The following is a 24,014-nucleotide window of genomic DNA, read 5'->3' as shown; positions in this document are numbered from 1 at the left end:
CGGTAAAAACGGCGATTTTTCTCATAGGTGTATTCGAATACGTCTCTCGCCTTCGAGTTCTCCACTCACAATTCTGGGAACCGTCGAGACTAACATTGCTACACTTTGCATGCGAACGGTCGCCGCACTAAAAACAACAATTTTTCATCTTCTACACCATCGAATTGAATAATTCCCATTGAGCGAAGGATAAATTATTCATTTCTGCGACAAAAATCGCAATTCAGCAGGAATGAAGTTGCCATCTAGCCAACAAAAGCAGAACATCGTTCATCAGCATATAACAGCACCACAGGTACCTATTTAACGCTGTAATGGATGCTGCAGGTGCCATTACGGAAAGCTGTTTTAAGACACAAGTTATTAGTGGACATAAATATTCAGACGGACCTGCTCGACTAAACTTCGATTTTTGGTTCAAAGGACGCAGCGAACGTTCGAATTGCAAAAAAATCAGAAGGATGGAGAGAAATCGAAGCTACGAAGCATTCGAATCAACGCTCGGAAGAATCTTTATCAGCAAACGCAGTACGTCCACGCAATAAGGTCGTAATGGGGTTTGAACGACTTCTCCGCAAATAAACACACAAAGCTATTTTGAAACAACTTATTTACGACTTATAAAAATCCAATTTATCCTGTTTAAAAGAAAAATAGAAAACTTACGAGTGACGACATCATCTGATGCAAGTTTAAGTAAGTTTTCATCACATGGAAGCAAACAAAAAACATTTACATCGCTGACCTTTCGCATATAGTCTCCTTTGTTTTTGTAACTTTTAGGAAGAATGAAGTACTTCGATAACGATCGGTGCCTCCATTGGGCGATTCGACGAAGGTACCACCTTGCCGCCGGAATAAGGAAATTCCAGAATGCCACCGCTAACGACCGGATCCTTAATTGCCACCAGCTCGGTTCCAGATTTATCCGTGTCCGAGTGGATGCGCTCGACTCTTCAATCGAATTTGATTATCACACCAGAAACAACAAAATTGAAGGTTCTTCCGCCGTCCTATCAGGAACCCGACGAATTTAACCCTCTTCACCACGACCCATTTGAATCATCAACAAACAAACACGAAACGGTTTATCGGAATCTTCGAGACCCAAGAAGGCGATTTCCCTTATCAATCGTGCGGTTATCAGCGGTCCAAAAATCCTCGCTGGAGGCAACTTTAGTAGTCATTCGGGTTTCACCAGAGCACCAACCTCAAAGAAATTCTGGGGAAAATCGTGCGTTTTTCGTTGACTTCGTGATAATGACTGGTGGTCTGTTAAGTAATGATTTTGAAGTAGTTCAACACGTCAATATTGCTGCAAGTACATAAAGGCTCTCCAGCGAGGTGCACAGGTGAAGAATGAAAGGTAGGTGGAATTACGACGAAAACGTGCGTAAGGCTCTGGATGAAATTGCTTTGCAGACCCGATCCGCAACTACAAGAAAGTCCTCTCTGGGAGGAACAGAGACTCAGACTCAGATGAGTCGCAACCGTTGTTAAGTTCCAGCTGCAGCTCTTCATCGTCCTCTAATTTCGGGTATGTAACGGCACCTCCAGGCGTATTGCTACAAAAAAAATTATTGTTTATAAAACGTTGGCGTCAGCATGTCTGTAACGTAATGCTTGCTCTCGTCACCCGATGGCTCCAGATGGTCCAATTAAGAGCGTCAATCATGTAACTCCAATGAATTAATTGATTCAATTGTCGTGCTAATTATTATTTTTCTTAACATTGCATTTAAAGTTGGCTCAAATCTCTCTCGGTCACCATTTGCAGATATTTCTGATTGAGGTGTGGTTTCAGGACCGTTTTCGACCCTTCGAGAATTTCTACTGAGTCTGATGAGGACGTCAGCTGCAGTCTAACCCTGAAAGTGCCCATTACCGCTAACAAAATTGCGTTAGCACCGCCCAGCAGAAGAAAATTTGAGTGGTAAGTTGTTTAAAAATTATAAATTATAAACTATAAATTATAATTTATAGTTTGTTGATATTACTGCTGCGTCAATTAAACAACATAAAAATAATATTGTTAGCTGTATAAATTCTGTTAGGAATACGAGTAATACAAAGAAAGGCGACAAAGGTATTGAGCAACAATGATTTGGTTCTAAACTGAATTTTTATTCACGTTTATTCGATTAAATTTCTCTTTTGAGTAATTGAATCAGGGTCATTTTGCTATTTCAGCCAACTAGCTTTTGGGTCGAATTTTGGGTCAACAGTGCTGGACCTCTACAACGCCGAGAAGTTGGTTTTTGAGGAGGACTGTTATCCGGAGTTGACTGGATTTAGTAAGCATGACCCGGTGAGTTTTGTGTGCCTCAGTTCATGCAGGTTTGTCTACTAAACTCAATGAATTCGGCGTCAAATGCAGCATTGTATTGAATTTCATTAGCGATCACTTTAGCCATCATAAGAATTTATTTAATCGTCCTGGTACCATCCCATTGTCCCGCAGTTGGTTTTTATATCTCCAGCTATGAAAATATCGAAAATGTAAATAAATTTTGCATTTCGCAGTCACATAATGAGCAGGAAGTTCACCCACTTTTTCTATATCTCAACACTTCAATTCTATATTTTTGCGTAGATGAGCATACAATCAAACCCCAATAAGATTATGGAATCTCCGGTATCTTCAAGCAACGGGAGGTACAGAGGTTACATGGATTACAAAGAACCAGAAAAACACACTCATAGCTCTTTGGTGACCATGTAAGTATATTAAACAATAACCAGCGATAATTGCATCCAGTACCGGCCTTAGGGGGAGGCGAAGTTGAATGATGGCTCAGAGTAGCAGACCAGGAAGGGCGGCGGACTTTCCTGGTGGACGGTTTTTCTTGGGGGTAAGGGGGCGGTAATAAAATTTCGTCCGAAGCACCAGAGTTGCTAAGGCCGGCCCTGATTGCATCCAGGAAAAAGGTGATCTACGAATTTTTCCTCTCGAAAATGTGTAACCTCTATGAGTTCCAACCTCCGTAATTACACCAATATTATTTGCGACTTTTTGCGCGTTGTTCTTAATAGTGGCCGCCCCAGTTAGCTCCAAGACCAAACGCTTTTGACCTAAACTTGAGTAAGATAACAACTTACTCAACTAAAAATCACATAATTAGAGTATGCACGCACGGGAAAAAGCAAGCAATTCGTCAATAATTAGATACAAAGAGTGAGCTAATTAAGTGTCTTCATGGAACATTCTGTCTGATGAAACACTTCTTAAACTTAAATTACCAGAAAACAGTTTTCCTTGACAAATCGCCATTATTATAAAGCGGCATAACACATATCGGAATCGTTACAGATTTGCAATATGGAATACCACCATGGGTTCTTCACTACTAGCCATGTCCTGGGGTATCCAAATGGCTGGACTCTTTCCAGGGATAGCCGTAAACATCCTGGTAGCAGCCCTTTGCCTTTATACGTGCCATTTGTTACTTACCATAAATGAGAAGCATGGTGAGATATTTATGATGCTATACAACTGCTTATAAGTCTGGATATTGACTATATCATTTCTGCCCGCAAGACGCGAATAAACAAGAAATTAGTAAATTAAAGGGGGCGAATATACTTATATGTGCTGGAATCGGTGGGTTGGGGCAAAAGACGAATACTGCGACTTCTTAGGCAATGTTTTTGCTATTTAAACTAAACGTTAGCGTAGAGGCTGCATTATTATTGCCGTCGTATCTCAATCGGCTGATTCTAAACTCTTATGCTCCTTTGACGCAATTTTCAATTATTGATATCAATAAAAAAACTTTCTTGACAATGGCGACTTAACATTTTTCAACCATTTCAAACTTACCGTCTTCGTAGCGACATCTATTTGCTTTAAATTGTACTATTTAACAGCGAACGGGGAAATATTTCCAAATTCAGTGCCATCTACCGTAACGCGCTCCTAACTAAATTTGTCCACGGCTTGAGAATTTTGAAGGGGTGTACTAGAACGACTGGACAAGCACACAGTCCAGCTTTTCGTTTTTTTTAACGTCATCTCATTGATTAAAGAATTTCATGCTCTTTTCAACTACCTTTAGATTGTTTTATCGGATTTCAATTTTTTTTTAACTCACTATGTCATAAATACAGTTTTAGAGCCATTTTTCCCATTATTCCTTAACCAAATGATGTCTATAGGTATACCCGGTCTGGACATAGAAGTAAGCCATCTTTGTCAAGATCTCCTAGGCCGATGGGCCGCAGTCCTAGCTAAAATATTCTCAGTGATAGTACTCCTCGGAGCTGATATTGTCTATATGATTCTCATGTCAAATTTCCTATACAACTTTGTCTACTTTGTTTATGGTAAGTCTTTACTAGACCTATTGTTACCTTTGCGTTAGTTACTGTTTTATATAGGACTCTTTACTCTTCCCATTGATCATTTATCACTAAATGCAACAGTGTTATGTCCCAATGAAGCACGGACAAACTCGACTGTAATGCAAGATGTCATTAGTGAAACCACCAAAATGGGGCACGAATCAATGATCGAAAGGGTTTGGGACTTATACAGTACCGTCCCTATTATTTTGTCTGTGATAATGTTTTGTGTGTTAAATTTTAAATCTCCGACTTTCTTCACCAAGTTTAACAGTTTAGGTGGGTGGAAATGAAAAACCCATTCAACTCAATTTAATTTTTTTCTCTTTAGGTACAATAAGTGTTTTATATTTATTAATTTTTGTGTCTGTGAAATCCTTTGGCTGGGGTGTGAACATGACAGATTGGCTAGGAGAGTGGCGACTTAAGTCCAGTTTCACTGCCTTAAGTGGAATGTTATCATTAAGTTACTTCATTCACAATATTATTATTGCCATTATGAAGAACAATCAGAGACAAGAACATAATGTAATGCTAATGATAGTAATCAAATCAGGGGGGTAATCTGCAATATTATGTTTGGATTTTAGGGAAGAGACCTCACTATAGCTTTCGGTTTAATTACCTTCACCTATCTTTTTATTGGGATAGTTTTCTACATCAGTTTTCCTTTGGCTAAATCCTGTATTGAAGACGTAAGTTTCTTATATGACCTAAGTGCTTTAGTGATATATTTTTTGCAGAACATCCTGAATAACTTTAGCAAAAACGACACTCTAACCATCATAGCCAGAGTGCTGTTGCTGTTTCAGCTATTCACAGTATTTCCCCTCATATCGTTCATGCTGCGAAAGGATATTTTGGGGAACATCAATCAAATCTTCAAAAATTATAGATTTGGAGACTTTACCTATGGTAGAGTGATGGTTTTAAATGGTTGCTTACTATTTATCTGTGTACTTTTTGCTTGCTTTTTGCCCAAAATTGGAACTTTAATAAGGTAAGAGAAGAAAAGTTTAGTACAATACGTTTTATTAATTTGATATTTATAATAGGTATACCGGTGCGTTAAGTGGTTTAGTTTACATTTTCATGTTACCAAACCTCCTGAAATTGGCAAGTTTACGAAAAGAAAAAGAGCTGACTGCAAAGAAAGCTCTATGGCATTTATTTATCATCGTGGCTGGTGCTCTTAACCTGCTTTCTCAGTTCTTCATTGATGATTAAATCATGATATGAGTGATAATAAAGTATTCAGATTTTAATTTATTGAAGCAATGACAATCATTTATTTAACAATGAATGTTTTTAGGTTGATATGCCTGTTTAGAAGTATTTTATGTAACTATTTTTTAGCAGAAAAGTAGTAGGAAGCAATTAACTCTCGCATATATAAAACTCATATTTGTTCTTTTTTATATGTTTATTAAATAAAAACAAAAGCTGAACTTTTACTCATTTTCTTGACTCCTTAATCTAGCATGCCCATTGGTGACTCTGATGCTTAGCTGTTGAGCTCTTTCTACAATAACTTTCCTCTTTTTGGCTGACACTCCATGTGCAATTTCAGCGCAATATTTGCGGTTTTGCATCATTAGAACTTCAAGTTCCTACAATGAAAAAAACAAGCCTATACTAACTGGCAATTTGCAGCTACTTTAGCCAACAAAAAGCGTCTAATTAAAAAATAAACCATATAAAGTTGTTCAATGAGAGCACATATTACATATTTTTCAGCTTACCTTAAGGTTGTGTACTAAAACCTTTCTAAACCCAGTGGGCAACATATGACGAGTCTTGGCGGCTGACCCATAACCGATGTTGGGCATTAAATATTGTCCCTTGAAGCGTCTCCTAACTCTGTTGTCAATACCCTTGGGTTTACGCCAGTTTCGCTAAAAAGGAACACTTACAAAATGAATATTTGTGGAGTCCAGAGAGAGGTAAACAGAGAAATGAGGTTATGGAGTACGTCTGTGAGGAGTTAAACATTTGGGAATACTGAGGGTTTCTCGTACCTTTAGCTTGGAGTATCGATCGGACTGATGTCTGATGAACTTCTTAGTCCTTTTTTTAACGATTTTGGGTCGGTACACTGGTCTGATTGCCATTTTTCAGTCCTAAACAAGGTGTACGTTAAATCATCAGAACAATTTGAACAGGAAATTTCACACAATAATGAATTTAAGATGATCATGGCGATAAGTAATTTCCAAATAATATATATTTTCATTGAAAAACTTACCGATTATAAGGAATTTATCGGATTTTAAAATGTTTTGAGACTATCCTCTCATAACCCCTTAAAAAAGAAATGGAGATTTTTGATGTAATGAACACGTCAACTTTGAAGTTTGGCAGATGATAAAATAGGTCACTATACATATTTGGATCAAGTGACATCACAAGAGTATACCTACATAATTAGGAGTAAGTAAATTTTTATTAATACTTTTGAAGAAAAATTTACATAATCATTTTGAATTTTTCATATTATCTTTTGTGTTACATTTTCGACAGTTGTAAACTTCGGAACAGATAGATTTTAAACTTAACATTTTGATTAGACCGTTTACAACGTTGCCTCATTGTGATTATTACGTCTTATTCAAAAAAACTCCGTGATTCCTTCAAATGCCGCTTATGCTTTGTATTGTAAATGTCACATTGACGTACCACTTTCACAACAATATCAGTGAAAATTGTACTTGAAAATAATAACAATATTATATTTTTTTATTAATAGTTTCGCTAAAAAAGTATTTATTTTACAAAAATAAGTTATTACAAAATGGCCAAATTAATATTTGTTACCCCATCACTACCCCGCAAGTGTTGCCAGACCTAAAAGCATGGACGAAAGATTCCAACTCACCCAACGTTTAGTAGTCGCTTTTTTGTTTTTACTTTTTGTGTGGATTTGCAAACAGATAGTGGAATATAACATCTCAGATTTGTCCATGTAGTCATGTCTAAGCAGCGTGTATCTTATTTCTTCAACCCTGATGTGGGGAACTTCCATTATGGCACTGGACACCCCATGAAACCTCATCGACTATCAGTCATTCATAGCTTGATATTGAATTATGGTTTACATAAGAAAATGCAGATTTATAGACCTTATGTTGCTAGTGCCCATGATATGTGTAGATTCCATTCTGATGAATACATCGGTAAGAGTGCCATAGTATCATTAACAGTATACAAATGAATTAAATATCTAAAGGTGTCCATTAACTAAAGCCTGGTTTATACATCCACTTAACGATACATTCTGTGAGACTGTGAACCATTACTAGATTTTATATGTGTTTTTGCCAAGTTGAGTTTTTTAATCAGACCTTACTTCAAGCAGTGTTTGTTTATATTTTTCAGATTTTCTTCAGAGAGTCACTCCTCAAAATATATCTTCATTTACAAAAAGCCTTAGTCATTATAATGTTGGTGATGACTGCCCTGTCTTTTATGGCCTTTTTGACTTTTGTTCAAAATATACGGGGGCTTCCTTGGAGGGCGCCATGAAGCTCAATAATAATGATTGTGATATTGCCATCAATTGGTCAGGTCCGTTTGTAACCATTCAATAAAAACCCAACAAAAATAAAGTCAATAAAATCTTTCAGGAGGTCTTCACCATGCAAAAAAATTTGAAGCCTCCGGTTTCTGTTATGTAAATGATATTGTAATAGGAATCTTAGAGTTACTAAAATATCACCCTAGAGTTCTGTATATTGACATAGATGTGCACCATGGTGATGGTGTACAGGAGGCTTTTTATCTTACTGATAGAGTGATGACTGTAAGCTTTCATAAGTATGGCAATTACTTCTTTCCTGGTGAGCTTTGTAGAGTATATCCATCAATGGAGGATTTTAAAATTTATTTTTCATAGGAACTGGTGATATGTATGAAGTAGGTGCTGAAAGTGGAAGATATTACTCTGTGAATGTCCCCTTGCGGGAAGGAATAGATGATGCCAGCTATTGGCAAGTATTTAAGCCTGTAATATCGAATGTAATGGAATTTTACAAGCCTTCAGCTATAGTCCTACAATGTGGAGCTGATTCTTTAGCAGGTGATAGGTACGTTGGTTGGTATGACTGATATGTTGCTTTTTATATTAGGAGTTTTGCAGGCTAGGATGTTTCTCTTTAAGCACAAAAGGCCATGGAGAGTGTGTGAAATTTGTAAAGAGTCTCAATGTGCCCACTTTGGTGGTTGGAGGAGGTGGTTATACGTTGCGAAATGTGGCTAGATGTTGGACATATGAAACTTCCCTTTTGGTTGATGAACCAATCTCTAATGAGCTACCATACACGGAGTATTTGGAGTTTTTTGCGCCAGATTTTACTCTGCACCCTGAGGTTGTTACAAGGCGGGAAAATATGAATAGCAAACAGTACTTAGAGACAATCACCAAGCAAGTTTTTCCCTAATCTTTGTTACAAACTTAACTAAAAATTAGTTTCATTAGATTTGTCTACGATAACCTTAAAATGTGTCAGAACTCGCCAAGTGTGCAAATGCACGATGTGCCTGGCCCGGCCATTTCAGAAGAAATGCAGATTAAAGAAGAAGACGATCCAGATATGAGGATAAATCAGGATTTAGAGGACAAAATGGTGGAGCCAAAAAATGAGTTCTATGACGGAGATAAGGATAATGACAAGGAGGATGTTAAGGCTTAAGTGATGTAGTGTAGTTTCGATTTATTTTTTTAGTGATATTATAAAGAAGATTAAACTTTAAGTTCGTAAAATGTATTAAGAGAATTTATAGACATATTTTAGGGGTATTATTTCTCTTAATAATAGTAGAAGCAATGCGGCAGATCTTACCCCCACAATTAGGCTCTTCGGTCGTCACTCTACTGCTTTTTGCTCCATGTAAGCCCCTTTCTTTTCCGCAACACGGCGTGTGCTTTTTATGAAGGAGAATTTTTCATTCTATTGAATCGTTGGCAAAAATTCAAGAAACGGTATGAGCCGGCAATGAGTTGTAAAGATTCCCATTACGTTTCGCAGCATTGCCGACTTCTCCTTAGAAGTCATGACGCTTTAGATGTGTCCGAGTTAAGCAAGAAATCTTTTGATTCTAACCCGCTAATCCTTATTCATAAAAGACCCTTGGTTTCATTACTACAGTAGAAAGTCAGTGAAGCGTATTTAGCTCCGTAAGGGCATCGCAAATCTTGCAGGTTTTTGCCTCACTAAATGTTACTTGGTCTCTTCTACTTGGATTGTAATTCCGAAGACTTTCAAATATCTGTACTTTTAATATCTAGTTGAATTAGATGACTACGTAGGGTTGATCTTATAGTATTTTGGTCAATTTTAAAAGCAAGAGTGAATTATTAGAAAGAAATTACTTAAAAAAACACTGAACTTGTTTAGACTAAAAGTAATACAACACGATATCGAAAGCCGATTATAAGGTGACCTATGACATGTATTGATAAAGCCTTTTAACAAATTTATTACCTAGGAGGTAATACACAAAATTACATGTTTATCTACACTCCTGGAGAAAAATGTATATTTACGACCATCTATGTAAATGATACTCTTGCATCAAAAATTCTAGATACTTTTACACCAATGCAATCTGGATGAGAAAAAAGCTCTTGTGCGTTTTTCATACCATGTATCGATTTGGGCCAACAAGCTACATTCAATTTTGAAATGAGTTTTTCTATCAAGTTGTGATAATCTGTGAAGATTCGGTAAATTCCTCCTGCATGAATGAGTTTCGATCTGAAAAACCTCTAGCGATTTCTGTATTCATAGGATTGACATTAATGAAGTCTCAGCAATTCGGTACTTACCAAAATCAAATGTGGTTTAGTATCATACGTTAAGAGTAAAGAAAGTGAAATGGCATTCGCCTAATTAGCGAGAATTTAATGTCTGATTAGACATTAGCACCTTATGAGATATTGAGGATGAAGAGCGTCTATTAGTCAGTTCATTATTAACTAATTATGACTAAGATCTAATGTTTACCCCCAAAAGGACAATGCATGTTTACCCTTAAAATGAATATACAATGATTGAACTATCTAAAGTTAATATTCTATATGGGAATCTTACATTTTTATCAATTATTTGCTTTCTCAAGTCGAACTTTGCCTCGCTGATAATAAGTTTGTTATTCTTAAACAGATTTAAAAATTGATAAAAAAAATGTTGATCGCAAGCAATTTGCAGGGAACGGAAAATTGTAAATTATGTTATTACTTAATAGCCTAAACTTCTTGTGGACAGTTGATGCAATGATGTTCCTGGATCGCATCTAAGACTAAACAAACGACGTTTCGAATTTTGTGTTTAAATATAGGATAGATCACTCGTCACTTTGTTGTCTATTTTACTCCATATGCTTTTGTGAGCTAAGCTCCCTCGTCATTGATACCGAAATTTCAATACTTCAGGGCATTTTCTCTATGAAGCTTTCCTTCTTTTGTACCTAATTTTTTTTTATTTGATGGAACAAGTGGTCAAAAAACCGCAATTTTACAAAAATCCATTCGAAAACTTATAAAGGTATATAACAAAATTAATTTACGTCGGAATTTTGTCCGGTTACTTTTCGGATTGACTGAAAGCTAACGTGAATTACTGCGTGGCCTATGCGGCTCCTCTTCCGGCACATATTCTTAAAGGAAGGTTACTCGAAATCCCACTTTCGGACCTGGAGAAGTAGTGTCTTTTGGGCCCTGACGACCTAGGCACCCAGGTCTATCATCTATCGAATTTTGTCGTTAAAAACAACCATTTACCACCACTGCCCAATTCGACCTCTGAGTCAAAGTTACTGTTAACTGCTTCGCAGCATGTAACTATCCTTTTTTGATACACTTTCTTAAATGAAGACAGAGGATATGACGTACGTGTTAATCATACCCGGAGACTACTTACTATTTGGAGTAGCAGGATCAATGTCACATCTCATATTTTCGTCTGAGCTCGTATAATACAGAAAACGATATTGGCGACCTCGGCACAGTGGTGTAGATCAAAGATTAAAATGGAAAAAGCAGCGATTTTTTTTTATACGGGCTAGCACACGTTTGAACCCATAATTGCAGGTTCAAAGGCCGAACCATCAATCATTTAAAGAAAGTAAAGTAACAAGGGGTATTCTCTATTACATAGTGTCCCAAATTTGAAGCCCGCCATAGTGATCATGGGAACGGAGAAAGACCATATAGTTTAAATGGCAGAAAAGTTGCGCATAAATGTAATTTCTAATTTAGTATTAGTAATTATTTCTAAAAATTTCAAAATTTCGAACGCTCCTAGAAATATCTGAAAAATACTGGAAATTTCCTTTTTCCTAGTGATTTTTCCTGGTTTTATTTTTGAAGGAGCTTATTACCTCAGGGCACTCTTGGGCAAGCCTCGGCGTGCTATTTTCCAAATCCAACGTTTCGGCTCTTCAGGGCCGTCATCAACTAATTTTTTCCAGCTGTCATTGCTTGTGGATTTTGGATTACATAAATCGTGTAGCTTCGACGTTTTAAAACGTGTTATAAGCGATCTCTGTTGCAATTGCCATGTTTCAACTCAAACATTCATCTTCCAGCAGAGCTGTTGCTGGGAAAAAATAACTACACAACTTCCCCCTTTTTGCGGAATATTTCCAAACGGGGCGAGAAGTGGCCAATTTTATCGCTAATTTAGCTTTTCAAATTTTAAGCGCCGATCTCTTTGGGATCCGAATAGCGATTCAATTAACAATACGAATCAGATAAACCGCCTCGATGAGCTCCATCAGCTTGTGGCGGGGGAGGGTCGTTCTACCGCTTTTAGTTCCTGAGATATGGACTCGTATTTCTATCAATTTGGGCGATTTTGTCCCTGGAAATGAAGGCTATTGCAATTGCATTTTTAAGATTTCAAATTCTCAAGGGAGGTATGCAGGGCCGACAGCAGTAACAAACACCTAAAAAAATGTCCTAGATTTTCCTGAGCCAGAGCTAAGATGTACTAAGTAATATTTAAATAGTACGTAAAGTAGAAGATACATGCTATCGACAGAATTGAAATAACATAATTTTATCTTTATTTATAATTGCAATATAGTCCTAGCGTGATAATAATCATAGACTTTTTCGTTGCTTATCGCTCTATTATGCTCATGTGCAGATTTTTTCAAAACAAATTTGATTTAATTTGATCGTTTACGCAATTACTCGACATTGGGCGTTGCCTTTGGAAAAAATAGACTAATTTCTATGGAAGCCCTGGGGAGTGGACAAACACAGAATGCAACTTGTGGTACCTGGAGTTTCACAGATGCAAGTGGGTAAAACGAGCCCTCAAGTATTGAGTAATTCATTGGTAAAGATGTCCTCGGGAACCAACCTCTTGACAAAGTTACCAGGGTATCAGTAAATCGGCCCTTGATTATAAGCGAGACTAGAGGTGAATATTGGTTACGTTGGCATACTCGGGTGGCAAGGGGGTTCACATTCCCACAAATACCGATTTGCAATGCGTTAATTATAAGTCATAACAGTTATGTAGGTGCCGAGAGCCGAAATAAGAAGATTTACGCCTGATGCGAAGCAGAGCACCTTAATTCCGCGAAGGGCATAATTCTTTCTTCACACTCCCGTAAATTTTGCCGTTGCCGTGGGCGACGGGCCGCAAAAATAAACCAACGCCGTGGAAACTAAGACGTAAACAAACAGTTGAAAACCATTTATGCATTAAATAAATTTATTATCGTGCATTGGACGCAAGACTTGTTCTATCATTATTACATAGTTTAGAATTACATAGCAAGCATGGTGAAATGAACGTTACGAAGATCAAGGCCGAATTGATTACGGGAGATCGGGGATGATACGTGCAGGGCATTGTCTATGAAAAGCCGCTGGCGCAAATGCTTACTAACCATATACCTCCGAAAATTGCTTGACAGGGTCTAGTCAACTGCCGAAGAACGTCGGCACGGCCTGAATGGAAAGCCTCGTCAGGAACAGCCTGCATGTGAAGAACCAGCGGCGCAAATATCTAATAATCATATACCTATCACTGAAAACCGCTTGACGAGGTCTATTCAACGGCTGAAGAACATCGATATGGCTGTAATGGAAGACCCTTTAGGTGCGCCTTGCATATGAAGTACCACTGGTGCAAATACTTAATAACCATATGTTTCTGGAAACTGCTTGACGAGACCTGATCAACGGCCGAAAAACATTGGTGTGGCTGGAATTGAAGATTTTTTCAATACCAAATGGAAAAGTTGTTGTCCGAGTGAGCCAGTTACGCAAATTTTCGACATTTGGCAACTCTTAGGCCGTGTAAATGAACAACCGCTGGTGCAAATAGACAAAAAAATGGTGTGATTCACGGGAAACACATCATAGAGCAATTATAGGGCCTGTCCCAATAATTGGAAAGTGGGCAATGCTAATGTGACTACCGTATAATTCATCTCCCCCTGGAACTCCCTACGGAATTACTGCTATACAACTCTTCATTAAGAGAAGAAAAACCTACACTGAACACCGGCATAAGTGTAAATACTTATACTACCGAAGTTACATTAAAATGAGGAGCAAACACGATCTTGAGGAAATCGTGAAGTCTTTAGAAGCTGGAGAACAATGATGGTCTATATCCTGCGCTTCGCACTCACGGTTCTGGGTGCAAGAACGGCCTCCAAAGGGCCCAGCAATTTGGTCGTAAATCCTTCAGAAAGTACTATCTTGTCTTGTTTGAACAACAAGAGTCATCCTTTTAAAAGAGACAAAGATTCGACGCCGTTTATGTTTTTATCTCGACTAATTTCGAACTTAACGCCGGCCACTATAAAATCAAACGAGAGGTTAATTATCACTAGTTGTAGTGCCGACCACAGCGAGGATGGACGGCAATGGTCAGAGACGGGTGCCTCTGGGCATAGTGTGCCTGGTGTTGTTAGTGATAGGAAGTGTACAAACTGATGGTAAGTAATAGTTCACTTTAAGCGAAATAATTATTACCGATTCGGGTTTGTGAAGAAACGGCCTAGTTTCTTTTTGTGTCATTTTGCGTACAACAAAGAGAAAAATAGTGATATTCGTAGGGTCACATTAGAGCCCATTTTTTCCAAAAAAATATTTCGAACGCTCCTTCCATTCATTCTTAATGAGTGACTTGTTGCTAGTCGTCGCTGATTGCTGATCGTCCGAAGTGCACAAGGATCTCCGCTAAATGTCGCTGACAGGCAGTAAAAGTCGCCACTTTTTCTTAATCCAGCGAAGTCCCAAATGGCGCTCGGGCTATTTTAGTGAAGACGAGGAAAAACGGCATAAAGCACACAGAGAAATTATTGATCGTTATTAAATTGCTCATCCATTTTCTGGAAAATCGGAACTTAAAATCTCTGCAGGAGGCGTTTACGCCATTACCGAACATCGTTTTATTCGAATTTATATGAATGGGCTCTTCTGGAGTTAAAGTTCGCTCACGTCCAATGGGATCGCGCATTTCTTATTCTTCAATTTTTCGTCTCTGAGAATCCTCTGACCTGCATCATTTTGTAGTCGAAACTGCTTCCTTGTACTGTAATCCTGAGTGTAACACGTATCACAATGCGTTTGAACATACCGTGTGGCTCTAAATCGTCCCTCGCCTCTTAACTTCTTAACAAATTACTATTTAAGAAAATCAAAAGCAGCAAAAAATAGGACAAAAAATACTGCATTTTAACGTTTGTTTATTTTTTAAATTGTCGCTTAGTCGACTGGTGGCAAAAATAGCCCATTTTTTTAAAATTGGGACATGGACGAAGTGAGAAGGTATTTCAAAAACGCCTTGAACGGCGAATCGCGTTTCAAATTCTATCGATCAGTTTTTGAGAAAAATAGATATAAATTTGGTAAAAAAATGCAAAACAAACTCAGTTAAATAACACGGAAACAATAAAAATAATGTTTTTTTTGATAGGAAAATGGTTTGTTTTTGATTTTGCGCTCACAGTCTTTGGTTAAAAAAATAAATAAATAAAAATAACAAAAACTTCTTATAAGCGCAAAATCCAAAGCAGCCCAATTCCCCATCAGCAAACTAATTTTTATTATTTAGGTAGTATTTAACTGAATTTGTACTGCATTTTTTACCAAATGTATACTTGCTTTTCTCAAAAACAGATCGATAGATTTTGAATCGCTATAGACCGTCGATTGTAGCTTTGAAGGCCTCTTAGAAGGCCTCAATTAGGGGCGTCCCTTGAGCCAGCAGTTCAATTTTAAAAAATCGGCCATTTTGCGCCACCGGTGACGTAAACAACACTTAAAAAAAAATAACAAACGTCAAAATATAGCATTTTTCGTAGTAGTTAAAGTTGCTTTCGAATAAAAAAAAAACATTATTTCTTAAAAAATTAACTGAGGGTTGGGGGGTGGGATATTGACAAATTAGACCCGTTCGGTATATTATCCAAAGTTCTCAGTATCACGGTCATGCCAAACTCCTACTAACTCTCTTCTACCAATTTCGCTATCTCCATGGAAATTGCCACAGTAGCAAAGTTGCTGTAGGGGTCTCTATTCGTTCGAATTAGGCGAACCCCTGAATGTATAACCATCCGATGTATCTATATCATCTCTAAATGGCAACAAGGCGACGTTCATCTGTCATAACAACATAGGTTGCCTACTCGGTGGATGTTTGAGAGCGAGTGAGACAAACTAATTACGACCGCTACCAAACCGTGATTGCGAGGTTGCCGACAATCTCCAAATTTGGTTATACTTACTGATGTTTTCGTTTAAGCAATGAGATCTGTGGCGCGTTAATGCTTGTTGCAGTTCATTGATAAAATATGTTTTTTGTTAGTGTTTCCCCTTTAACAAGGTCCCATTCCACGATTTCGTCTTTCTCCTAATTGAAAAAAGACGCTAAAAATATCCTCAGAGATTCTACATACATTTTTTATGCTTACCGAATTTTTTACGAGCATTTCCAAGCAACAAACAGCTTATCACCCCTCAGATATGGCCTAGCAGGAGTAAACACGGGGTTACGACCCCCAATACAAGAAAAAATACAATCGCTGCAATTACTTTTACATTAAAAGCGATAAAAGAAGAGATTACGGATTATTATTAACAAACCTCAACTCGAAATTGTTATCTTTTTGAACTTTTCTTACAGAATAATGAGAGTCACATTTTTATTATCGAGCTATTAACATGTCAGTAATGTCAATGATGACTTGTTATGAATAATGAAAATTTTTTAATAAGTTTCTGGTCACTTAAGCCCTACATGACTCTTAGCGTAGTTGAGGCCAAGGTCTTGTTTATTCACGATATTGTTTGTAACTGAATGGTCTTATCAAAAAGTTGTTCATTTTGTTGCAATCAGAAATTTTCCTTTATTAAATAATTTTATGTTTGTTTAAGACAAATGGTTATCTTAGAAAAACCATTAGATAATTGTTGTCTAGTTAAATGTGGGAAAAGAAACATCTGTATAAGACAGTGATTAATGTTTTCTGGTTTATTATCGTCTGTAGTACGTTAAAAAAATGTAACTTTTCTTCAATCTATTAATGCGAGGTAAACGAGATCGCGACATAGACACATTACGGCACGCTGTGAAGAAAAATTTCTGTTTTTATTATTAAAATTCTCATTTGCCACCACTGTGCCAATGCCACCAAATATTGTCCACCGCTACCCATCCCGTACTGTGCAGCCGTCCTTGTTGGTCGTACGAGATAGTAGAAGTAGAAGATGGTAAATGAGAGCCATGACGTGATGCCTTTCCCTCGATGTACAAAGTAGGTCCCGGGCTCAAAGACACCTACGTTATGTCTTCTGTCTTCCCGTAAACGTGCGTAACCAAAAAGGATGATTGTATGGTACAAACGAGTTAACAACAAATTTGAATTTTAGGTCGGCCAAATAGTGGTAGCAAATAATAGTTTAAACGGACAAAATTAGGGATTATTCTTTGCCCTTTTTTGAAACGAAGCTTTTTGTTAATTACCCCACATGGCTTCGGTTAACAACAAGAAGAACTTCAAATGTGAAACTTTTGGAACTATCAAAATTTGAAGACAAATTGCCGAAGGGCTTTCTTTGAAAAGGTTCTTAGGAGTGTTCTGGATCGCGCATACACGTGAAAAAACGTCGCTTTCTTGGGCGAATTTAATTCATCTCGCATCTCGCTAATTATACGTGTAATTAGCAATTTCTTTTCACCTTCCTGGTAATCTTTCATCAAGGTCTTCTTGAGCGTGCGATAAGACCCAATATTAGTCAAAGCTTTCAGACAAATAACCGTTTAATTTTTGCGAATTAACGTCCTCTAATCGGCTAAAGGTCAGAACATTGCAATTATAGATAGTCAGTGAAAGAGATAGTCTTTATTACAAAATTACTGGGTTAATTTTGGAATGCTATCACTTGATAATATTTTGCTGTGGCAAGGTCGTGAACTTGCTTAAATTCCACTTTGTCAAAGTGACGAAACTAACCTTTTCGTCTAGTGGAGTTTGAGGACCAGGACCTCACCTTTTCCATCATCTGGTTCATTATTTTAACCCTGAGCTAAACAAAAAGATCGGTATCCCATAGAAAATAAGCGCTTTGTTCCTTGTCAGGCAATGATACGACAATAAACGATCCCATAAAGTAAAACGCCATTATCCACTTAAAATAATTGAAATAATAGGCATTTCCCAGCAGAACTTAATAGGGTAAAGCGGTGCAAGTGTGTAAAAGATATGTTAAACTACATGCTTTCTTGCCATATACAAATAGACACTTTAAGATCTGAAACAATTAACGATGAACGAGAATCATTCTGAATAACTCTCAGAATGGATTAGGAAACGGATGTGAGTGTTGGAATCCGGCACGTTCCTTGTCTCGATTATCGAATGAATGCGAGCGGGTTCGAGATTCAACAGAAGTCTCGTAAGGGCAACTTTTGAGAACTCGGAGTCCGCACAATGCCCACGCGGTCCCGAAGTACTTGTATGGAAATTCCTGCACTCCCATCTACCTAGATTAATGAATTTCGGAACGGTAACAGAGATGGGATCGCCAACAAATTACAATAATTCAAATAAATAATGTACGCCAATGAATTTCAACGTGAATATTTTTCTCAAATATCGCGCATAATTGGCGGAATTTGTAACTGGAACGGGTGGCGAACAGTGGCGGGGAGGGGGTGCGTTTGATGGGACGAGTCAAACCCTTGCAGTAGGAGAAGGGATCTTCAACAGGTAATAGTAATATTCTCAAATAGACCACCTGCACCAATGAATGTCAGGATGAACATTTTCCCAATTATTGCCCGTAAATTTTCAAACTTGAATGGGTAACAGAGAGCGGCAGGGGGAGATTTCTCAGTAACCTAAAGAGATACTCGTCCCTTTCAGTTTTCTTATTAAATCAATCCCATTACATATATTTTTTTCTTTGTAGAAACCTGCCGGACAGGATGCAAAGGCGGACGTAAGTTTGCACCTCAAAACCGATCAAAAACTGCAATTCATTCCTTAAATTTGACTTTACAGAGGCCCAAACTTTCAAATACGCAGTAGGAACCACATACAAATACACGTACGAGGGCAAAATCGACATCTCTCTGTCGTCTGCAGAAGGACAGACCACTGGCACCGAATTAAAGGCCAATGTATTATTGACCCAACTACCAGACTGTAACCAATTGCTTCGGCTGCAGAATGTGCAGATATCCGGATCAAATGGAAAGGTACCTAATTCTTGTCAATCAGTGGGCAAATCTACAACAAATCAGTTTTTCGTGCAGAAATTTGGTGCAATTCCTGACATCGAAAAACCCATAAGAATCAACATCCATGATGGGCTGCTCGAGGACAGCATTTGCGTTGTCGATGGAGACAACCAGAACTCCATTAACGTGAAAAGAGCAATAGCCTCGATTTTCCAGGCCTCGTTGAAATCCAACTACGAAACTGACGTTTTTGGAAGATGTCCCACTGATCTAACATCGCATAAAGAAGGAAATGTCGTTGTTATCAGGAAAACCAGGAGCCTCAATCGTTGCTCTTATCGGTGAGTTATCTTTAAGAAAATAATCTCCATATGTAATCGAAATTTTCCTCTCAGAGAACACAACCGGCAAGACTTCCTCTCAACCGCTCTCAATCTGAACAGCGAAATCAAATCTAGCCCCATATTGACCGGGGACTACAGTGCCGCTTTGAAGGTCAAAAACGGAATTTTAGACCAAGCCTCTGTGACTGAAGATTACCTCTATGTACCGTTCTCTGTCGGCAAAAATGGAGCCAAAGCCCAGATTGTCAGCAAGTTGCATCTCAGTGGAACCTCCAAGGAGTCTCCTCAGGCACCAGTGTCAAAACCAAGGTAAGGAAAGCCCTAAAACTTTCAACAACTGATGGTTCACAAATTTATGGAATACTTTAGGTCCATCATCTTCGAAAACCCCCATCCGATGATGTCTCCAACCACGAGCACAACGGTCATTCTTAATACTGTCAAAGAGGTGGCCAAAACCATCGACGTAGTCGTTTCAGAAAACACTGCAAAGGAGTTTCTTAATTTGTTGAGGGTCGTTAGAGTTAGCAGCAAGAATAATCTGTTGACTGCGTACAATCAGGTCAAAGGAGGAGTTGGTGAGTGATGAACGATTTCTTGGGAATACCCTCCAATCTATTTCGTCTAGGTGTTGGAGATAAAGACTCAGCTAAGCGCATCTACTTGGACGCCCTTCTAAGAGCTGGTAGCGGAGAGGCCGTCGAAGCCCTTTTAGAGCTTTTGGACAAGAAACAACTGGACGAAATCGACTCGAAACTCGTACTTCTCAGCTTGAACGTGGTCAGGCATGCCACTGAAGGATCCTTAAAGGCAGCCACGGTAATTCGCTTTTCAAAGCTAATATTCGATTGAATAACTTGTTGTTTAATAGCATTTACTGAACATTGCTCAACTGCCACGCGAAGCCTACCTAGGCATTGGGAACCTCGCAGGGCGCTTCTGCCAACAGCACAGTTGCGAGAACAACGCCGAACTGAAAGCTCTTACCGCCAAACTCCTGAGCAAAATCAGCCCCAAACTCACCACTAGGGAGCAGGAAAATGACGCAGTTTTTGCCCTAAAAGCTTTGGCTAATATCAAGCAGTTGAATGACGCTGTTATCGCCAAAGTGACAGCTCTGGCTCAGAACAAGAATCTCGCCAATAGGTCAGTGACATTCTAAATGTGGATTAATTCGAAATATTCTATTTCATCTTCTTTAGAATTCGAGTTGCGGCTCTGGAAGCGTATTTGGCCGACTCGTGTAAAGAGAAATTGAGGAACAGCGCTCTCCTGATCTTGCAAGATTTCCAGCAAGACTCAGAAGTGAGAATAAAGGCCTATTTGGTTCTGGCTCAATGTCCAAATGCCAAGATTGGTATGTACCAAGTCGGAAAGTTCAGCTCGTATTGTTGGTTGATAATTATCATATCCTCATTCATCAAAATCCTCGTAGTTCCCGGAATTTGCAAAAATCCGTTGGGGTCTGTATAACAAAAAAAAATTATTTGACTATTAAAATTATATTTCTCACCACTGTGCCAATGCCATCAAGATCTGTTCAGTGGCACCTACCCCGCATCATATAGCCGTCTTTGTCTATTGTATCAGCGCTGATACTGCGGCACTGATCCTACTTCTCTTTGTAGTAAAGTGAGTTTTGGATGCAATTAGCATATAAGTTGTAGCTTCTGTTGGCATATAAGAGAGTGCAGTAGAAAAGGATGGTTAGTTGCTGTGTAGCGTTTGTCCTTAGAATGAACTCATAGTCGACACGAACAGTGGTTGCTAATAACGGTTTAAAGAGACAAAGTTAGGCAATTTTCACCGCATACAAATGGATTATCGAAATAAGTTGAAAATTCATCACGTGAGTTTAAGTGAAATTCGTCCTCCACAGGGAGTGCAGTGAAGACCCTCCTCACCAAAGAATCCAGCATCCAAGTAGGTGGCTTCATTTCTTCACACATCCGAGCCCTCCACGCTTCCGCCAACCCAGACAAAGCTCTCGCTAAACAATTCCTCGGCTTCAGCATCAAAAAAAGCTTCCCCATCGACCCCCGGAAATACTCCTTCAGTGGAGAATTCTCTTACTCCGTAGACTCCCTGGGGTTGGCCGCCTCCACCGAAGCCAACGTGATTTATTCCCAAAATTCCTGGTTACCCAGATCGACCAGTCTGAACTTGACCGCCGAAGTTTTCGGACACAATTTGAACTTCTTGGAAATTGAGACCAGGCAGGAGAATCTGGACCGATTGATCGAACACTACTTTGGACCGAAGGGAGCGTTAAGGCCAGCAGTTCTGCTCGATATTGTTAAAGAGGGAAAATTAACTTGTTCAAAAATAGCGGAATATATTCAGCGGAAGTTAGAAACGACATTGCAGAGAAGCAGAAGGGACGTTTCCAAGGCTGAGATCGACCATATTGCCAAGCAAGTACAAATTAAGACCAACGAGTTGAACAAAGATTTGGATTTGGATATCAGCTTAAAAGCTTTTGGATCGGAGGTATTGTTCTTAAACGTGAACCAGGAGTCCCGGTTGACGCCCGAAGCCATTATTGATGATATCATTGCCAAATTTAGCAAGGGATTGGATAAGCTGCAACGATTCGAGGTGAGATTTTGATTTTACACCATATAACACTAAAACCGTCATAAAGTGATATTGTACGTATGCCAGCGACACCTGTCGGTTGTTATCCTAAGCCACATAAACTCACTTGAGCATCCTTGATTTCAGGAAACATACCGTCGCAACATGAACTTTCTCAACGCCGAACTCGACTACCCCACTTCACTCGGCTTCCCTCTCCGCTTGGCAGTAGAAGGTTCGGCCAACATTCAAATCAAAGCTGAGGGTAACATTGACTTGCGCGAGATCATTAACAACCCCGATAAGGGAGAATTCCGAGCTAAAATCATCCCCAGTGTGAATATCGAAGTGATCGGACGTCTCAGTTTGGACGCTTTGGTGGTCGAAAACGGCCTAAAAATCATTTCCAACTTGTACTCCTCCACTGGAACTGACTTGAAGGTCATCTGGGATAAAACTTCTGGTTTCGACCTGAGAGTGGGCCTTCCAGTTAAAGAACAAAAACTCGTTTCCGCCACTCACGAACTCGTCTTCGTCACCAGAGATCAGGGAGTGCGCGAGGAGGAGTCTCCACTCAAATTCACTCAAGTCAAAGACTTCTCCATCTGTCTGGATCAACTGAGTCCATTCATTGGATTAACTTTCTGCGCTGAAGTTAACGGGCCGAATTTAGAAGGAAATCAAATCCCGCTTCTTCCATTCCCGTTGGCTGGAGACTCTAAAATTGCAGTTACCATTGAGAATGATGATATTTTGGAGTACAGTTTTAGGAACTCGTATAAGCAATCTCATGTAGATTTCGTATTCGAGGCTATAGGAAACAACCAACAGAAGAAAGTTGTTCTGGATTTGCAAGCAGAGTCTGCTCCAGAGAGATACATTAAGGCTACGTTTAATGCTCCGGAAAAAACTGCTTTGGCTGAAGCCAGGATTGTGTCCACTAACGTGGAAAAATCGCTGGTGGTCAAGGTAAGTTGGTTATTTAGTTGAGTTTTCTATATATTTTTTATTATATTTAAGATTTAACTGTCATTGAAACGCAAAACGGCGATATTTTGCGCTGAATTATGAATGAAATTTTAAAACTCGTGAATTTCCCAAAATTTTCGAAAAATATAGTTTTTAACCGGCTTCGAAAGTTGAGAAAAGCCTGAATTACTGCACTGAAATTTTCTTGAGAATTACTTGAGGTTTATTGAGATGCCCACTGACACTGCTGGAAAGCAAGTTGGACCTCAAATATGTTCCAGAATTTGTAGAACATTTTCTGAAAAACATTCCTCGGTTTGAGCACTTTTCGGTACACCACTGGAAACCTAAATTGTAAGCCAAAAATTGCTAAATTCTTCAAAATGGCGAGAGAAGAATTCATGAGCTCCAAGTAGAGCATTGAGGAATTCAAAATTTTGTTCAATTCTTGATACACGAGTTTTGCCTTAAAATGTCCAAGTTGAATTAAGTGTCGGAAATCAGGGGCGTCTCTGAAAAGGACGGGCAAGAATGAAGTTTCGTTTTCGGAAATTTCAAATTTGGAAATCGTCGAATTTCTGGCATGCCACTGAGGAGCCGGGCTTGAGCTAAAAATGTTTCTCGAAATTTGGAACCTTCAAAAACACCATAATCAAACCAGAGCAGTTGTACAGGCTCTTAATTTCTAATTTATCCCGCAGTCTCACCACTTTCCAAATCAACTGTGAAGTTTTCTATATTCTTGGTTTTTCAATTCAAAGCTGAGCCTCGATCAAAACGAGTACTACGGCAAAGCTGGGATCTTGGTCTCGGGCACTCCTGAAAAGGCAGCTTACAAGCCGATCCTGGAATACAAAACTCCTCAAGGGCAACAACCCCTCCCCATTGCGATTGATGGTCAAGTGGTCGTGGAGCAAAGCAGACAAAGCATCAAATACAGCTTCCAAAACTTAAAGGTTGCCGACGCTCAAAACCAGGGCATCATCAATGGAAACTTGGGCAGAGACGCTGAAGGGGTTTATTTCGGCGACGTAACCCTCTCCAATGGGGTACAAAGTCTTGGGCTTCAAGG

The 24,014-nt window shown here is 38.8% G+C and overlaps 4 protein-coding genes across 6 annotated transcripts in view; 3 read left to right on the top strand and 1 right to left on the bottom strand.

The window, feature by feature from the left end:
- Positions 1-600: 600 nt before the first annotated feature.
- Positions 601-5,789, top strand: LOC136345009 (neutral amino acid transporter 9-like). 2 transcript variants are annotated; one of them, XM_066292974.1, is made up of 13 exons: positions 601-1,366; positions 1,423-1,537; positions 1,805-1,933; positions 2,191-2,308; positions 2,594-2,718; positions 3,311-3,468; positions 4,156-4,323; positions 4,378-4,620; positions 4,673-4,869; positions 4,932-5,036; positions 5,085-5,341; positions 5,397-5,591; positions 5,654-5,789. In XM_066292974.1, the coding sequence occupies exons 1-12, from the start codon at positions 1,360-1,362 to the stop codon at positions 5,566-5,568; spliced, it is 1,794 nt and encodes a 597-aa protein (XP_066149071.1). In that variant the 5' UTR covers positions 601-1,359; the 3' UTR covers positions 5,569-5,591; positions 5,654-5,789. The 2 variants fall into 2 exon arrangements, with proteins under 2 accessions (XP_066149071.1, XP_066149070.1); XM_066292973.1 differs by having other exon boundaries at positions 603-1,366; positions 5,397-5,789.
- Positions 5,746-6,725, bottom strand: RpL32 (Ribosomal protein L32). The gene is made up of 4 exons (XM_066293011.1): positions 6,587-6,725; positions 6,360-6,461; positions 6,084-6,236; positions 5,746-5,951 (listed from the first exon to the last, which is right to left on the bottom strand). Exons 2-4 carry the CDS (start codon positions 6,450-6,452, stop codon positions 5,793-5,795), a joined length of 405 nt encoding a protein of 134 aa, XP_066149108.1. The 5' UTR covers positions 6,453-6,461; positions 6,587-6,725; the 3' UTR covers positions 5,746-5,792.
- A 259-nt stretch (positions 6,726-6,984) lies between these two features.
- HDAC3 (histone deacetylase 3) lies at positions 6,985-9,125 on the top strand. Its single transcript, XM_066292988.1, has 6 exons — positions 6,985-7,514; positions 7,717-7,905; positions 7,965-8,177; positions 8,234-8,423; positions 8,477-8,761; positions 8,816-9,125. Exons 1-6 carry the CDS (start codon positions 7,310-7,312, stop codon positions 9,027-9,029), a joined length of 1,296 nt encoding a protein of 431 aa, XP_066149085.1. The 5' UTR covers positions 6,985-7,309; the 3' UTR covers positions 9,030-9,125.
- Positions 9,126-14,184: 5,059 nt separating this feature from the next.
- Positions 14,185-24,014, top strand: part of apolpp (apolipophorin) — a 20,229-nt gene continuing 10,399 nt past the window's right edge. For both annotated transcript variants that reach the window (XM_066292953.1, XM_066292952.1), the window contains exons 1-12: positions 14,185-14,301; positions 18,782-18,811; positions 18,874-19,070; positions 19,128-19,393; positions 19,448-19,705; positions 19,766-19,974; positions 20,025-20,215; positions 20,268-20,542; positions 20,599-20,753; positions 21,276-21,994; positions 22,121-22,942; positions 23,704-24,013. In XM_066292953.1, the coding sequence (XP_066149050.1) occupies positions 14,220-14,301; positions 18,782-18,811; positions 18,874-19,070; positions 19,128-19,393; positions 19,448-19,705; positions 19,766-19,974; positions 20,025-20,215; positions 20,268-20,542; positions 20,599-20,753; positions 21,276-21,994; positions 22,121-22,942; positions 23,704-24,013 (3,514 nt within the window). In that variant the 5' untranslated portion in view covers positions 14,185-14,219. The remainder of the gene's footprint in view (positions 14,302-18,781; positions 18,812-18,873; positions 19,071-19,127; positions 19,394-19,447; positions 19,706-19,765; positions 19,975-20,024; positions 20,216-20,267; positions 20,543-20,598; positions 20,754-21,275; positions 21,995-22,120; positions 22,943-23,703; position 24,014) is intronic.

This window comes from Euwallacea fornicatus, chromosome 18 (assembly GCF_040115645.1).
Source record: "Euwallacea fornicatus isolate EFF26 chromosome 18, ASM4011564v1, whole genome shotgun sequence".
Classification (NCBI taxonomy): domain Eukaryota; kingdom Metazoa; phylum Arthropoda; class Insecta; order Coleoptera; family Curculionidae; genus Euwallacea; species Euwallacea fornicatus.
Note: the sequence above shows the minus strand (reverse complement) of the source record. Positions and strands in the feature narration are given on the sequence as shown.

What these genes read in the sequence shown, in the direction of transcription:
- RpL32 (XM_066293011.1), bottom strand. Translation starts at nt 6,452, where the DNA reads ATGGCAATCAGACCAGTGTACCGACCCAAAATCGTTAAAAAAAGGACT. An exon ending in ATCGATACTCCAAGCTAAAG is followed by an intron (nt 6,237 to 6,359) that starts GTACGAGAAACC and finishes GTTCCTTTTTAG; the next exon opens with CGAAACTGGCGTAAACCCAA. An exon ending in TTTTAGTACACAACCTTAAG is followed by an intron (nt 5,952 to 6,083) that starts GTAAGCTGAAAA and finishes TTTTCATTGTAG; the next exon opens with GAACTTGAAGTTCTAATGAT.
- HDAC3 (XM_066292988.1), top strand. Translation starts at nt 7,310, where the DNA reads ATGTCTAAGCAGCGTGTATCTTATTTCTTCAACCCTGATGTGGGGAAC. An exon ending in CCATTCTGATGAATACATCG is followed by an intron (nt 7,515 to 7,716) that starts GTAAGAGTGCCA and finishes TATATTTTTCAG; the next exon opens with ATTTTCTTCAGAGAGTCACT. An exon ending in TATTGCCATCAATTGGTCAG is followed by an intron (nt 7,906 to 7,964) that starts GTCCGTTTGTAA and finishes AAAATCTTTCAG; the next exon opens with GAGGTCTTCACCATGCAAAA.
- LOC136345009 (XM_066292974.1), top strand. An exon ending in CTAAATCCTGTATTGAAGAC is followed by an intron (nt 5,037 to 5,084) that starts GTAAGTTTCTTA and finishes TATTTTTTGCAG; the next exon opens with AACATCCTGAATAACTTTAG. An exon ending in AAAATTGGAACTTTAATAAG is followed by an intron (nt 5,342 to 5,396) that starts GTAAGAGAAGAA and finishes TATTTATAATAG; the next exon opens with GTATACCGGTGCGTTAAGTG.